Source organism: Pseudophryne corroboree, chromosome 8, assembly GCF_028390025.1.
Source record: "Pseudophryne corroboree isolate aPseCor3 chromosome 8, aPseCor3.hap2, whole genome shotgun sequence".
In the NCBI taxonomy this organism is placed as follows: domain Eukaryota; kingdom Metazoa; phylum Chordata; class Amphibia; order Anura; family Myobatrachidae; genus Pseudophryne; species Pseudophryne corroboree.
Genome location: NC_086451.1, coordinates 52,031,753 through 52,047,316, shown reverse-complemented (window position 1 = coordinate 52,047,316; position 15,564 = coordinate 52,031,753). Strand labels below are relative to the sequence as shown.

The 15,564-nt window shown below is 49.1% G+C and overlaps 1 protein-coding gene across 5 annotated transcripts in view; it reads right to left on the bottom strand.

Moving 5' to 3' along the window:
* The window catches only part of WNK3 (WNK lysine deficient protein kinase 3), a 258,491-nt gene that overhangs the window by 122,736 nt on the left and 120,191 nt on the right, over window positions 1-15,564 (bottom strand). For all 5 annotated transcript variants that reach the window (XM_063936367.1, XM_063936369.1, XM_063936368.1 and 2 more), the window contains 3 exons: window positions 15,078-15,235; window positions 8,451-8,539; window positions 324-543 (listed from right to left, as the gene is read on the bottom strand). In XM_063936367.1, coding sequence (XP_063792437.1) covers window positions 324-543; window positions 8,451-8,539; window positions 15,078-15,235 — 467 coding nt within the window. The remainder of the gene's footprint in view (window positions 1-323; window positions 544-8,450; window positions 8,540-15,077; window positions 15,236-15,564) is intronic.

Here is a 15,564-nt window from a genome sequence, read left to right as displayed (position 1 = left end):
GAAGTCGTTCGTGTCCGCAGGCACCTGCATATCAGGCATACACACTGCCAGATATGCGCCGAATTGAACCATATGTTGGTCCGATCCAGCTTTATCTTACTGTCACAACATGCAGCTTTTACAATATAAAAAGTATCTATTTCTTTGTCCTGGTGCCACTCCCCCCCCCCCCCACCCCCCTTCCCCCTCTTTTTTTATTTAAACAAAATACATTTTGACAAATAAAAATAGTCCGCCGGTAACGAGGACCGTAACTTTTGATGAGATACTAAGGATCTGTTTTCTCCCTGCAGCCGGGCCAGGTGCAGGCTGGAAGATCTCACCATTTCATAGGCCACTTCATCCGGATTGTCTAAATCCAAGTTAAAGCTGAATTCTATAGCTTCGTTGTCTTTGTGTTTTCCTTTGAGCTTTTTGGGATCTTCTACCCAGAGCCTCAGGGCCAGTGATGGGTTGACACCATCATCATCCTCTGCTAGCTCTACTCGAAGGCCAGTGTCTTCTGCAAAGAAGGCGTGGATTAGGAGGTCCTTGATAGATAACCTGGAATCAACAAAGACACAATGGTGAAAAATTGCAGCATAAGGAATCAACAGAAGTGCATACATTTTACACGTCCTATAGTAAATACAAAGGACTTTAAATGAACAGGACTTTTGTAGTACAAATCCACTGCAGGACATGGACCGAGTATAGATGCTCAGGAGTCTGCAGTGCGTGCGAAAATCCTCCCCTTTCTATATTCCCACTCTGAAGGGAACGCCTTTGTTTTCTCACCAAGGGGTAGATTTGTGACAGCTTCTAAAATAGACGAGTGGAAGTGCTGTCCATAGGAACCAATCAGAAGCCATCTAGAAGTTTCTAAAATGCAGTTGAGAAATGATAGCTAAAATCTAGATTCTATGGGCAACACGAACACTGTTCATTTTTAGTAAATCTAGTACTGTTTCATACTGCACTGCGGAGCAGTATAGTAAGGAAGTTCCATTCTGCACGGAGGAGCACAACGGTAAGAACGTAACATCCTGCACTGAGAAGCACTACGGTAATCAAGTTCTATCCCGCACTAAGGAGCATCATGGTAACAAAGGGGGTAAAATCAGAGCTGACGGGGCGTGGCCACGGCAGCAGAGGACTAGGCAGCAGGATCGAGGAGCTCCCTGGATAATTAATCCTGCAACAATCCTGGGGCCCCGATCCTGCTCTCCTCTGGACTAATCTCCTGCCCGGCGGTGCTGGGGAGGCGGTGGAGCGTGTGTGCGAGCGCTCCCGGCTCGCGTCGGCGGCCGCCCGGACTCCGGGCCTAGGCCGCAGCTCAGTCCCCGGCCTCGATTTTGAAGCTCCGCCGGGCGCGTGCGCGCGCGCACACGATCGAGCGCCCGAGGCGGACGCGGCGTCCAGCGGCACAGGAAAGGAGCGGCACCCCACTCCTGCACCCTCAGGGCCATATACAGAAGCCATCCTGATACCCTGAAGGCTGGTGCAGAGAGGGAAGGAGGGGGAAATCCTTGTGCTGGGCGGCCATTTTACCTGCAGCTCCCTGAGGCACTGAACACAGCAAGGTGCAGTGTGGGTGAAGACTGCACTGGGCTGAAGGATTGATACTGTCCCAGCTGCCCTGCCTCCTACTGCTTATACTGCTGGAATACCACACACTGGACATATTTATTTATACCATTGGACCCCCCAGGTCCCCCTTCTCCCCTCTCCCTTCATTACAACGTCTGGCTTTCCCAGTGACTGGCGTGCTGCTGTTGCTGCATTTACCTTCCACTGTTATACTTTTGACACTGAATAACGGGACTCTCATTACAGCTGGACCCCCACAAGATGGTGAGGGGCGGCCAGAGTGCGGCCGCGGCTAAACTGGAGAAGTTTGCCCGACAGCCTACATCTCAGTCGACGCAGTCATCTCCTAAGCCTTCCCCCCCTGCCAGAATGGATCCATCGGCTGGGGCCGACTCGGGGGCGAATACGCAGCCGTCTGCACCCTCCATCCAGCAGGTCCTGGAGGCCATAGCGGCCAGCGAGCAACGCCTATCGGACAAGATGGAGAAGGTGCAGTGCGATTTATCACTGCTGCGACAGGACGTCCAGCGAGTACGGGAGAGGGTGGGCGAAACTGAGACAAGGGTCTCCAACCTGGAAGACCTCAGCGGCCCTCTGCAACAATCGGTGTCTGCGGTTACACAGCAGGTCACAACGATACAAGCCAAACTCCTGGACATGGAGGGCAGACTCCGCAGAAACAACGTGAGGTTCGTAGGCCTCCCCGAAAAAGAAGAAGGGGCACACCCCGAGGATTTCCTGGAATCCTGGTTAAAAGAGGCATATGGTGCTGAATCCTTTACATCTCAGTTTGCAGTGGAGCGGGCCCACCGCGTGCCCTTCCGGCCTTTACCACCAGGTGCCCCACCACGAACTTTTATAGCAAAATTCCTGCACTACAAGGACCGGGACTCCGTCCTGCGCCTGGGACGTGTGAAGGGTCCCCTGATACGGAATGGAATCCGGGTGTCGGCATTTCCGGACTTTGCAGCGGACGTCCAAAAAGACAGAGCACAGTTTCTCCCCATAAAGCGACGCCTCCGTGACCTGAATATATCCTATTCAATGCTGTTTCCCTCCAGGTTGCGAGTGGTGGCGGATGGGGAGACCAAATTCTTCAGCTCGCCCAGGGAAGCGGCTTCCTGGTTGGACAGATATGCTCCGGGGGCACGCCAGCTGGCTCCAGACTGACATCGGGTCGCCTTCCTTTATGGGCCTACAACTCGCAAGTATAAGTCCAGGGAGCTTCCTCTCGTTTAGTGGTTCTGGACTTTGCTGAGAAGTGTTATAAACGTATAACGTATAAGGGTTTAAATATTTTGGGTTGTTTGATCTGTACGCCTAGTACAGTGTTGCCGTAGGCTTTGGGTTCTCCAGGGCTAGAGTTCGGTTAGGGATTTAGGTATGCCACAGTTCGGGGAGGTATACGGGGAGGGGGGATGCCGGGGGGCTGCTGTTGGTCCCCCAGTAGTTTTTCTGTTTTATGTTTTGAATTTAAGAAGCCTACATATTAGCTATTCGGAGGGTGTGGTGGGGTTGCACTGTTTCCAGGGGTTTGGCTTGAGGTCCGGGGCCGGTGGACGGCGCGAGTAAGGAGCCGGGGGGTTGGGTGGTAGATAGGAGTGTTGCGCCCCAGCTGATGACTTGGCTGACATGCCTCCCTTAAAAATCTTGTCGTGGAATGTCCGGGGCATTAACAACAAAGTAAAGCGATCCTTAGTGTTTAAGATGATCAAGAAATATTGCCCGGATATTATCTGTTTAAGCGAAACCCATTTGGAGGGAAATAGGCTGTTGTCGCTCCGTAGGCCTTGGGTGGGCTGGGCATATCATTCCTCGCACTCCTCCTATTCCCGAGGGGTGTCGGTAATGATTAAGAGGACTGTGCAGTTTGAGATGATTAGGGTAAATACAGATCCACATGGTAGATACGTGTTCATAGAATGTAAATTGTTCTCACGTAATTTTTTCCTGTTGTCTGTGTATGTTCCCCCCCCGTTTTCATATGATGTCCTGCAAAAGGCCGCCTTGTTTGTTGCCTCCTCCCCACACACCCCTGTCATCTGCTTGGGGGACTTCAACGCTGTGTTGGATGCCTCCTTAGACAGATGGAGGGCTCCCCGGGATCAAGGGACGGGGGGTGGTTCAGCCTCATCGGGATCTAAATTCGCAGACTTTCTAGACGGTATGCAATGGGTAGACGTCTGGAGAATTCGGAATCCTAGTCTTAGGCAATACTCCTGTTATTCGGGTACACATGGCTCTTTTTCTAGAATCGACCTGGCCCTGGTCTCGCCTGGGCTTTTGCCTGGCGTGACGGATGTCCGTTACGAGGCACGGGGGGTGTCAGATCACTCGCCCCTGGTGCTCTCAATAGATGGGGAATGTCAGAGGGGACAGTCATATTGGCGGCTACACCCTTCCTGGCTGGCCCAGCTGGGCGAATGCCCGGAGTTGGTGTCCACATGGGAGGGATTTTTTGCAGACAATGTGGGATCGGCCCCGGCCCCGGTTGTCTGGGACGCGTTCAAGGCGTATTTGCGAGGTACAATGATCGGCAAAATTGCAGCCTGCAAGGTGGCTAGAAGGGCGACGGAAAGACAGCTTGAGACTGAGTGTAGAGATCTGGAGATGCGTTACCTGACAGAGGGTACTCCTGAGCTGAAGGCCCGCTGGCTTGCGGCTCAGGAGGCCTGGCTGGCCCACCTTTCAGATATAAACGCACGTTCCCTTTTGTTTAGGGCTACTAACATATATATGCAGGCGGACAGACCAGGTAGCCTGATGGCCCACTTAGTGCACTACGATCGACCTGGGACCACGATAGCGCAAATGCTAGACCCAGGCGGCTCCACGGTAGATGCCACCCCCGACATCGCTCAGATGTTCCTCGAATACTTCAGAGAAGTATACGACAGTAGACTGACATGCTCCACGGAGGAACTTGACCTGTACCTGACAAACATTCCCCTTTCTAAACTCTCCCATGAGGCCAGAGACGCATTAGACGCGCCTCTGACCCTGGAAGAGGTGGTGTCGGCGGTGGAGGTGTCTCCTAGAGGTAAATCCCCGGGCAGTGACGGTATTCCCACGGAACTATATAAACAGTACATAGAGTTCTTTGGTCCCCAGCTGCTTGACACGTACGTTAAAATGACTGCCACTAACAGCCTTCCTCCCTCGATGTCCGAGGCGATCCTTATAATGCTTCCAAAGCCTGGAAAGGACCCCAAGTTGTTGGACTCCTACAGGCCAATCTCCCTTATCCCCACTGACGCCAAGATCCTGGCGAAAATTCTTGCGGTCCGACTCAACCTAGTAATTGAATCTATAATTCATCCGGATCAAACCGGCTTCATGCCTGGGAAATCCACATCCATTAACTTGCGCAGGCTATACACCATTTTGCAGGCCCCCCGCGACTTCCCCTCGGACGCGGCTGTAGTCTCATTGGATGCAGCCAAGGCATTCGACAGCGTTGAATGGCCTTACCTGTGGGGAGTCATGAGGAACATGGGCTTCGGCCCAAACTTTATTCAATGGATCAAACTACTATACCAGAATCCACGCGCCAGGGTCTTGGTGAACGGCTACATTTCCTCCTCCTTCCCTTTGACACGGGGCACCAGACAAGGATGCCCCCTCTCTCCTGCCCTGTTTGCCATAGCCATAGAGCCCCTCGCTTGCCTGATCAGATCGCACCCGGACATTGGGGGAATAGGTACCGGCCCCTGTACTGACAAGATAGCCCTTTATGCGGATGACTTGTTGTTATTCCTTCAAGACTACGCAGTAGAGATGCCCACTGTGCTGCGGGTCATCGAGACATTCGGTGGGTATTCGGGTCTCCGCATAAATTGGACTAAATCATTTATTATGCCCATTATAGGCCCCCTCCCTCAGATTCCGAAAATATCCCTGCCACTGTGCTGGACAGTTCAGTTTAAGTACCTCGGAATTCTAATTACAAACGACCCATCAGACTTTGTGCCCTTAAACCTCGACCCCCTAGTACAAACAGTAGTGCGCAAATCTAGAGCCTGGGGTAAGCTACCACTGACAATGACGGGCAGGGTCGGCCTTATTAAAATGGTAGTCCTGCCTAAACTATTGTATGTTCTACTACAGTCCCCTGTGTTCATTTTTCCAGCCTTCTTCAGGAAATTAAATAGCGTCCTGTCCTCCTTTGTATGGGCCAATAAAAGAGCTAGAATTAAATTAACCACCCTCACCAGGCAGAAAGAGGACGGCGGTCTGGCCTTGCCCCACTTCCAACTATATTATTATGCTGCTCAGCTATCACATATCAATATGTGGCTTCGGGAGGGGGGTGGGGCTGGGCTGGGCCGGGCGTTCCTTCAATGCTATTACCCAGACCTTTCCCCGGCACAGGTCCTGGTGGGGGAAAACCCTTCCAGATTTTTACCTCCTATTGTCTTTCAGGCGATGAGAATATGGCTAGCATTGAAGGGCCTACTCGGGTATGAAGGCATGGACCCTGATACTCCCCTATGGCACTCCACAATGCTTAATGAACTGAGGTCCCTAGAGGGCGGGGAGGTATGGGCTCCGTATTCGATAGACTCACTGTCCCAATTATATAGTGACGGTTCATTGAAATCATTTCACCAATTAAAGGAGGAGTTTGGACTCCCGAACTCTTACTTCTACAGATTTTTACAGCTCAGGCACGCCTTGCAGGCGCAATTTGGAGACTCCCCCCCGGCGCTCCTCCCATTTCCCATCAAAACATTTCTACAAACACTGGGTCGAGTCAAGGTAATTTCCTTCACCTACTCATACCTCCTTCAAACAATACATGCAGACCCGCTCTCGAATCTTCGGGCGAACTGGGAGTGTGACTTGGGTCCCATAGACGGGGAAGACTGGGAGGGCGCTCTGGGCAATCCGAGCCAGGTCACCAAATCGCTACGGTTTCAGCAGATACAGCTTTTCATTCTGCATAGATCATACATGACACCGAGCAGGCTGGCCAGATTCAGGTCTGATAATGTTGATGTTTGTCCCAAGTGCGGGGCTGCCGGAGGCACATTCTGGCACCTCATATGGGAATGCCCGTTGCTACAGGTGTTCTGGGCTGGGGTCAGGTCGATTCTGGAACACACGGGAACACAGAGGGGAATGCTGACTCCGAGATTTTGCATTCTGGGGGTGGGTGACTCGGATTCTGGGTCTAGATGGGAAAACATGTATGCCCGCAGCGTATGCGCACTTGCAAAAGTGTGTATCGCGCGGACATGGATGGCCCCCAGCCCTCCCACAATACCTGCTCTTAAAAGTTTGATCAATGATACCCTATTAAAAGAACGATATGTATATATGAAATATAATGCCCTTACCAGATACGAGAAGATTTGGTCTCCTTGGATCACTTCCACATACTCCTCCCTTGCCCTTCAAATGTAACGGGCACTGGCCATTGCTGCAGAGGCGCTGTTTGGGCCCCGGGGCGTTGGGCCGAACCCTTTACCTCTCCTAACGCAGTTGCTTAAATACTTAGCTGTCGCATCACACCATGCACACATCAGCTTGACTAGGCTTGAGTTTGTTTAGAGGGTTAGTTCGGGGGTAGTGGGGTTGTGGGCTATATACGGCTCACTAGACGGGGTAATTACACATAAGGTGGGGGGAGAAAACTTGAAAAATGTTAAGTATGTGAACCATGACTTGGCTACAGACTACAAACAATATGTATACCGCGGGAAGACCGCACGGAAATGGTAATATGGGGAATTTCATTCATGCATGTATAATACCATAAAGATATTATGAATGACTGAATACTGTGATTATACACTACGACCAGTAATGTATTCTGAAATGTCTGTATCTCTAATTTTGTGGCGAATAAAAATTACTCTATTTAAAAAAAAAAAAAAAAATCAGAGCTGACAGTAGATGTACTAAATTTAGCACATCTACGATCACTTTCACAGACATGCAGTGGGACGCCCAGCACAGGGCTAGTCCGCCCCGCATATCAGGCTCTGCCCCGCAGCACAGGTCCAAAAACATCGCATGGCGGCGATGCTTTTGTACCCGACAAGTAGCTCCTTACCAGCGCAGCTCCTGTGCGCTGGCAGGGAGCTTCTCGCTGCATCCCGAGTCGCAGCAGCTGCGTGTGACGTCACGCAGTCGCCGCAGCCCAAAATCGAGCATATTGCCCAGGGCCGGCAATAGAAATCACGGGGCCTGGTAAACGGAGATTTCTGACCCCTCGCCCCGCCCCCCCTCCAAACATCCCTGCATACACACACACACACACACACACACACACACACACACACACACACGTGTGGTAAGGGTGCCAGGAGGGACTCACCACAGCCAGATGTGAGACATGTCTGCCATATCTGTAGGGACAGCAGTGGGGCTGTGTGCTGCTGCGCGGGAGTCTATGTACACCTGCTGGGTGCAGGGCTGTCCCTCGGCAGCGGCAAGAGACCAGGAAGTGCTGGTGCAGCAATGCATCAGCGTTATGACGTTGCAACGGGACCAAGTGACAAGTAATCGGTGCTGCAGTCTCATATTTGGTGTCCTTGACTCTCGAGGCCCGTTACTGGTGTCCCCTTTGTCTCCCTCCCACATCCCCCCGCCCCTCCCCCACCCCCCCATTGCCAGGCCTGATATTGCCTACCACTGTCATAACTCAGAACAATTAGCAGTCCACTCTTACAGAGATTTCACCTTAATGTAAGTACTTCACAATTCCCAACATTTACAAGGGAAAAAAAGCATTTTGCTAGGCTACTGTCATATGTGAGGCTGTGATCTAATTACTCACACAAATGAGCTCGTTTGCATGAAGCCCCCCCCCCCCCCTCCTCAAAAATAAGCATGTAATAAAATATTACATTATTTCCTGCTCATTATTTTCTCACCTTTCACTCTTGTTCTGTCGGATGCAGCTCTCTATGATCTCTTTTACCTCTGGGTCAGATACTTTATTAAAACTGGCAGGTTTAATTCCCTGTAGTGTCAAGAAAGATAATTAATACTGTGAGGTGCTTTACATAAAGTATCCCACTGATCAATAGGCCTGATTCATGTTTGTAAGTAAAGCAAAAAAAAAAAGCACGTAACTTGACTGGAACAAACGATGTTGCCATTCTAGGGGAGCAAATACATTTATATGTTTTCTGTGCAGGGTAAATACTGGCTGCTTGTGCATGTAGCCCTCAAATGTTAGCTTTATATTTATACTTCAGTTTTGATTTCAGTTTGAACACACCCCACCCAAATCCAACTCTCTGAACATGTTACATCTGCCCCATCTGCAGAGCAACATTGTTTTGCCCAGTAACTTGCTTTTTTGATTTACTTACAAACATGAATCAGGCCCAAAGTAAGACAATAATAGGAGCAAATATAACACAATTAAGGGAATGGTTGTACCTTAAATACATAGCTATAGTAGGATGCAAGATGAACCACAGAAAAGGGATTTTTGTGTACTTACCATAAAATCTCTCTCAGATTCCATCTGGGGGACGCTGAGCACTTACTGATGGGTTAGAGTGTGTGGTTAGGGAGTTTGGCACAGAACCTATAGAAATTAAATCCTCCCCCCTCTAACCCCTCCCATTCTCAGTCTGTCACATAATTACCTCAGTTAACGTTCAGCAAAGCCGAAAGAGACAGAACAGAGAATAACCAATAAACCAGACAAAAATACGGGAGAGATCGCAGCGTCCCCCAGATGGAATCAGAGAAAGATTTTACGGTAAGTAAACAAAAATTCCTTTTTCTCTTTCATCCATCTGGGGGACGCTGCGCACTAACTGCTGGGATTTCCCAAAGTAAGCTTATTAGAGGAGGGAGAACCAGACGGTAGAGCAGTCTGTAAAATTTGACGCCCAACAGAGGTAGACTCCTAACCAAAAGTATGAAAACAGTAAAACTTTGTGAAGGTATGCACGGACGACCAGGTCGCTGCTCTACACAAATGCTCAACAGATACACCTCCCACATACAGCCCAGGAGGCCCCAACGGCCCTAGTCAGATAAGCCCTCAGGGGGTCAGGAACTGGACCATAGAGGATACTTAGGCCTGCCGAATAGCAGAAGTCACCCAAAGAGCTACCATGTTTTTAGAAGCTGGTCAACCCCGTTTGGGTGCATCAATTAGAACCAACAACGTTTCTGTACGGCGAATAGATTCTGTACAGGACAAATAAATGCGTAAGGCCCTAACAACATTCAATAATGCCAAATGGCCATCGTCTCCTAATATAGTGGGAACAAACGCTGGAAGCACAATATCCTGATTTAAGTGGAAGGCAGAGACAACCTTCAGCAAGAAAGAAGGCTTCGCATGGAAGACCACACGACCATCATGAAAGACTAACAAAGGTGGCCTGCAAGAAAGGGCCGCCAACTCTGAAACACGTCTGCCGAAGCAATGGGCAAAAGAAAATCCACCTTAAGAGTAAGGAACCGCAATTTTACAGATTCCAGAGGTTCAAACGAAGATTTCTGAAGAGCTTTTAGATCTAAATTTAAATCCCAAGGAGGGACCGGAGGAACAAACGAAGGTTGAATCCTGAGTACCCACTGAAGAAACGTCTGGACTTCTGGAATGATCTTCTGAAAAAGTACAGACAGAGCGGAAACCTGCCCTTTAAGGGAGGAAAGACGAACTCCTATCATCAGACCATCCTGAAGTAAGGACAACAATCGAAATAAAGAGAGACCCGGGGACAACCCGCATTTTCCACACCAGGCAATGTAAATACGCCACAGCGTGTGATAAATCCGACAGGTGACTGGTTTCCTAGCTTGGAGCATAGTTGTTACCACTGGCCAAGATAAACCCTTAGCCCTTAGAATGCTGGATTCAAGAACCGTGCCGTCAAAGCCAGACAAGGTAAATCGTGGCGGCGACAAGGCCCTTGAAGAATGAGGTCTGGTCGTAGCGGTAGATGGAAAGGTTCCCTGGTCACCATGCTGCGTAGAAGGGTGCATCACTTGCGATGAGGCCAATCCGGAGCTATGAGAAGGACTGGTAGTCCTTCTCGTCTGGTGCGCTGAAGCAGACGTGGAATCAGAGGAAATGGTGGAAATACATAGGCCGGTTGAAACTGCCATGGAGTTGTTAAGACATCGATCAGCACCGCCTGAGGATCCTGAGCTCGTAACCTGTAATGAGGAAGCTTTTGGTCTACACGAGATGCCATGAGGTCTATGTCGGGGGTTCCCCACCGAGACACCAGAGAAAGAAAGACTTCCTTATGAAGCTCCCACTCCCCTGGATGAACCGTGGGACGGCTTAAGTAGTCTGCTTCACAATTCTCCACTCCTGGAATGTGAACTGCGAAGATAGCCGGAACCCAACGTTCCGCCCACCGTAGAATGGGAGAAACTTCTTTCATGGCTCTCCAGCTACGAGTTCCTCCTTGCCTGTTTATGTAAGCCACTGCCGTGGCATTGTCTGATTGAATGCGAACCGGATGACCTCGGACGAAGGATTGTATCTGAAGCACGGCATAATGGATTGTTCTCAATTCCAGAATGTTGATCTGTAGCTATTTTTCCTGGTTGGTCCAGAGACCCTGGAAGTGTTGAGATTGAAACACCGCCCCCCAACCTGTGAGGGTGGTAACCATCATCCAGGTCTAGTGAACTGTTTCTGAAATTGTAACTGAGGCCACCAAAGGAGCGACTGACTTGTCCAAACTGACAAGCGGAACCTCTATGAGTCCAGATGTGGGCCCGTTCGAGTCCAACAGAGAATTTGAGCTTGAAGAGGTCGAGCATGGAATCTGGGATATGGTACTGCCACGAATGTTGCTACCATCTTGCCCAATAATTGCATACACCAGAGAACTGAGACCCACGATAATTGTAGTAGAGACCGGATCATGGAATGCAAATCCTGAATTCTGTCCTGAGGCAGAAAGGCTTTATGGCTCCTAGTGTTGAATAAGAGGCCTAGGAACACCATCCTTTGAGAGGGAGTCAGACGATTTTGGGAAGTTCACTAGCCACCCAAATGATTGCAGCGTGTCTATTATCAGTTGCAAGTGTTGGTGAAGAAGTGACTGAAGGAGCCTTCAGCAAGGTCGTCCAAATACGGAGTGATGTTGACTCCTTGACACTGCAGTACGGCAACTATGTCGGTCATGATCTTTGTAAACACCCGAGGGGCCATGGAGAGGCAGAATGGGAGAGCTTGAAATTGAAAATGCCAAGGGCTAATTGCAACTCTTAGAAGATGTTAGTGACACTTCCAAATGGGCACGTGTAGGTAAGCATCCTTTATGTCTATAGATGCCAAATATTTCTACAGTTCCATAGAGCTAATGATTGAACGAATGGATTTCATTTTGAATTTCTGAATTTTGAGACATGGATTTAGCCACTTTAGATTCAAAATGGGTCGAATCGAACCGTCCGGTTTGCTCACAAGAAAAAGACGTGACCCTGTTGTTGGTTGGGAACCGGAAGAATTACTCCATTGTGTAAAAGCGTTAAAGTTGCATGAATGAGTGCTTGACGTCTGGAGGGATCGCCTGGGAGGGGTGTGACGAAAAATCAGTGTGGGACTGGCTCCTCGAGGTCCAAAATATATCCTCGGGATACAACCCCTGTTACCCACCGATCTGGTTTCGACAAGAGCCATACCTCCTTGAACTGAAGTAACAGAGACCCCACCACCAAAGATCCCTCCGGAAGCCCCGAACCATCATGCAGTAGGTTTGACGTCTGGTCGCAGAGTTGCCTGAGCTCCCCTACCTCAGAACGCACCTCTGCGTGGAAATCTTAAAAAGGCTCGAAAAGGACTGGAAACCTCCCCTGCTCTGAGTACGAAAGGACCGAAACCTTGTTGGTTTAGGTTTCTGGGGAGCAACAGGAAGAAAAAGACTCTTGCCCATCGGTGGTATTGGAAAGAATTTTTGTGAGGTCCGAGCCAAAGAGAAATTCCGCTTATAATGGAACTGCTGTTAAAGTTTGTTTGGAATCCGAATCCGCATTCCAAACCCAAAGCCATAGATGTCGTCTTGCCAGATGTGAAATAGGAGCATCAACCTTTGGAGCCGTTTCCCAGAATTTTGTATCCTCCTCTGCAAACGGATACAGAAACCTCAACTTCTTTCGAGCCTGAAACATAGAGTCCGGTTTAAGCCAAGGCTCTTTTAAAACCTCTGCAAAATGCGAATAGGAAGAGAAAACAGAAACCTGTCTTTTCGGTCGTTTGAAAAAGGCTGTGGAAGTTTCCGCCACAGCCGTATCCTGAATGTTAAGAATCTGACTTATGAGCTTGTAGATAACTCCTCTTCTTCCCAAGCGGAGGTATCCTCCCACTCAGTGTCTACTTCACCCTCCTCCAGGGGAGAGGTTTCAGACTAACTCCTCTCCTGGAAACGTGATAGCGGGTAGTGGCTGCGGTCGTTTAGTAACCGTGGAACTCGAAGCAGTCACAATTTTACTCAGATTCTGCTAAATCAGAGAGACACTTGCCCATACTTCTTCCCTACAGTGGTTCCTCAGAAGTCTGACCTGAATCAGAACTTGACTGAGACTGACATAAGTCAGCTATAGCATCGGCCATGTTTCTAGCCCACAAGGGGATTGACTGATCCGCAGAACCTCCCTGCTGCTCCGCAACACGTGCCCCAGAACATGAAGTGCAGAGAGAACCTGGCACCGTGCTACCTTTTGAAAGTTTGGAGCCACACTGAACAGGCAAAATAAACAGCTGAGCCTGCTTTCCCTTTAGTATATTTGTCTGGTTTACTGGCCATTCTCTGTTAAAATCTTACGAGTGGCCTATTAAGTAAACAATAAGTAAATAATAAGAAAAGACACTAGGCTTATAAACAGATAAATCTGCAATAGAATTATCCTCTAGTTAGTGTATTGTAATGATATGTACCCCACCTGTACAAATTACAGAGTGAGTAACAGAATAACAGTGAGCCTAGATTAAACTAAGACTACCACCACAACATTGTTATAAACAACTGCACAATGATACAGGGTCACAGCAATACTTGCTGATCCCCGCCTGTACTAAAAAGGGTGAGACGCTAGACTCCCTGTGTATAAACGTGTGCTGCGCAGCATTCCCCGCTGTGTCCCTTCAGTCAGCGTGGAGAAGATGGCATCTGTGGCTCAATCCCACCCCCACAGAATGAAGTAGGCGGGTGGCAATACGCTGCTGAGCGGGAAGTGTAAGGCGGGAAGTCATCTCCCCTCTGCGTTCCGCCGCGGCTAAATCCCCTTCAGTAAACTGACCTTTGCGCCATCAGTCCCTTCAGTAAAACGACCTCTGCGCTCTGAACTGAGGGACGCGTCTCCGTCGACACAAGCAGCGGCAGTGGGGGGACCCTGAGGTGAGGTGCCCCCAGAACAGTGTACAGGACTGCAGGGAAAAACGCAAGCGCGCCCCCCCCCCCCCCCCCCAATCCCCCCCCAAGTCAAGCAGCCCCCATCTAACCAGATCTATGACACACATGCAGTGAAAACCAAACTGGGAGAGGAGAGGAGGAGAAACCACAGCATTACACATATTAATGGAAGTAACAGCCCAACACTGCCGAGGCAGGTTGTGGCTGTCCTAACCAGGGAAATGCCTCCTCGGATCTCAGACCGGAATAAGTAAGCCCCAATGACCTTTAGTATGGTGGCTTCCCAGAGGCCATGCAGAGTGGGAACAATAACTTAACTAACCCCACTGCCACTATACTTGTCACCTGTACACAAGGACTAAGTATATAAGAAAAGTGAAATCAGATAAAAGAAACCTAACTAAAATCTATAGACAAAAAATAAAATAAAATAAATCTGTGCCTGTATTCCTCAGGCACAAAACTAAAACTGAGCGAATTCTGTGACAGACTGAGAATGGGAGGGGTTAGAGGGGGGAGGAGTAAGTTTCTATAGGTTCTGTGCCAAACTCCCATCCCACACACTCTAAGCCCGCAGTAATACCCCTTTCACATCGCACTAAAAACCCGGTATCGACACGGCATATTGCCGTGTCGAAACGGGTCCGTGTGCGATGTGAAAGGTCCTTTGGTGAATTAGCGGGTCGTCTGACCCGGTAATTCAACCCGGTAAAAAAGAAGGGTTATTACCGGGTTGATTACCCGGTCAGGCGCAGTGTGAATGGGAGCCGTTCCGATGCGACACGGCTCCCATTCACAGCATAGGCGGCGCAGGAGATGAGCTCATCTCCCGGCGCCGCCTCCACCCCCGCTGCGCCCTCCGCTGCTATGGCAACCGACCCGGTATATTGCCGGGTCGGAAAGCCAGCAACGGAGCGCAAATGCCGGATCCCACCCGGTAAGTACACGTTTCTCTTACCGGGTAGGATCCGGCATTTGCGATGTGAAAGCAGCATAAGTGCGCAGCATCTCCCAGATGAATGACAGAGAAAAGGGGTTAAACAATGGTTCATCTATTATACTGCAGTAAGAAGGGGAAACAAAAGTAAAACAGAGTGACAAGTTTATTAAGAAATATTTCATCTGAGCGGCGTAACTAGGATTAGAAGGCAGACGTACGCTGGTTACTTTGCGGTAGATCTGAGCGGCATTCTGGCATTCAGAGTATGGGTATTCTGAGGTAGCCATTTCAAGCATGCACATGCCAAATGCATAGACATCCACAGACTCATCGTAATGCTCCTCATACATTTCTGGGGCCATGAATTCGGGGGTTCCTGGAGATAAATCACAGTTGGCATTACCATCAAATACAATCAATAAATAGATTTGTGAGGACAACAAAGAAAATGATGCAAAAAGTTGAACATTTATCACACTAAAGTCACACTACTAAAAATAAAAACAAAGACACAAACTGTGTGTGATTCATTTTGCAAAGTGCTGCGAATACTAATGAGGACTTCAGTAACCACTTAACTATTTTTTACCCATAAAAACTCAGAATTTGTCTATTTTTGTATTACGTGTTAAAGTTTAAAAAGTATTTTTAATAATCTTAAAATAGTTTATTTAAAAAAATATATACATCATGGGGGGAATCATT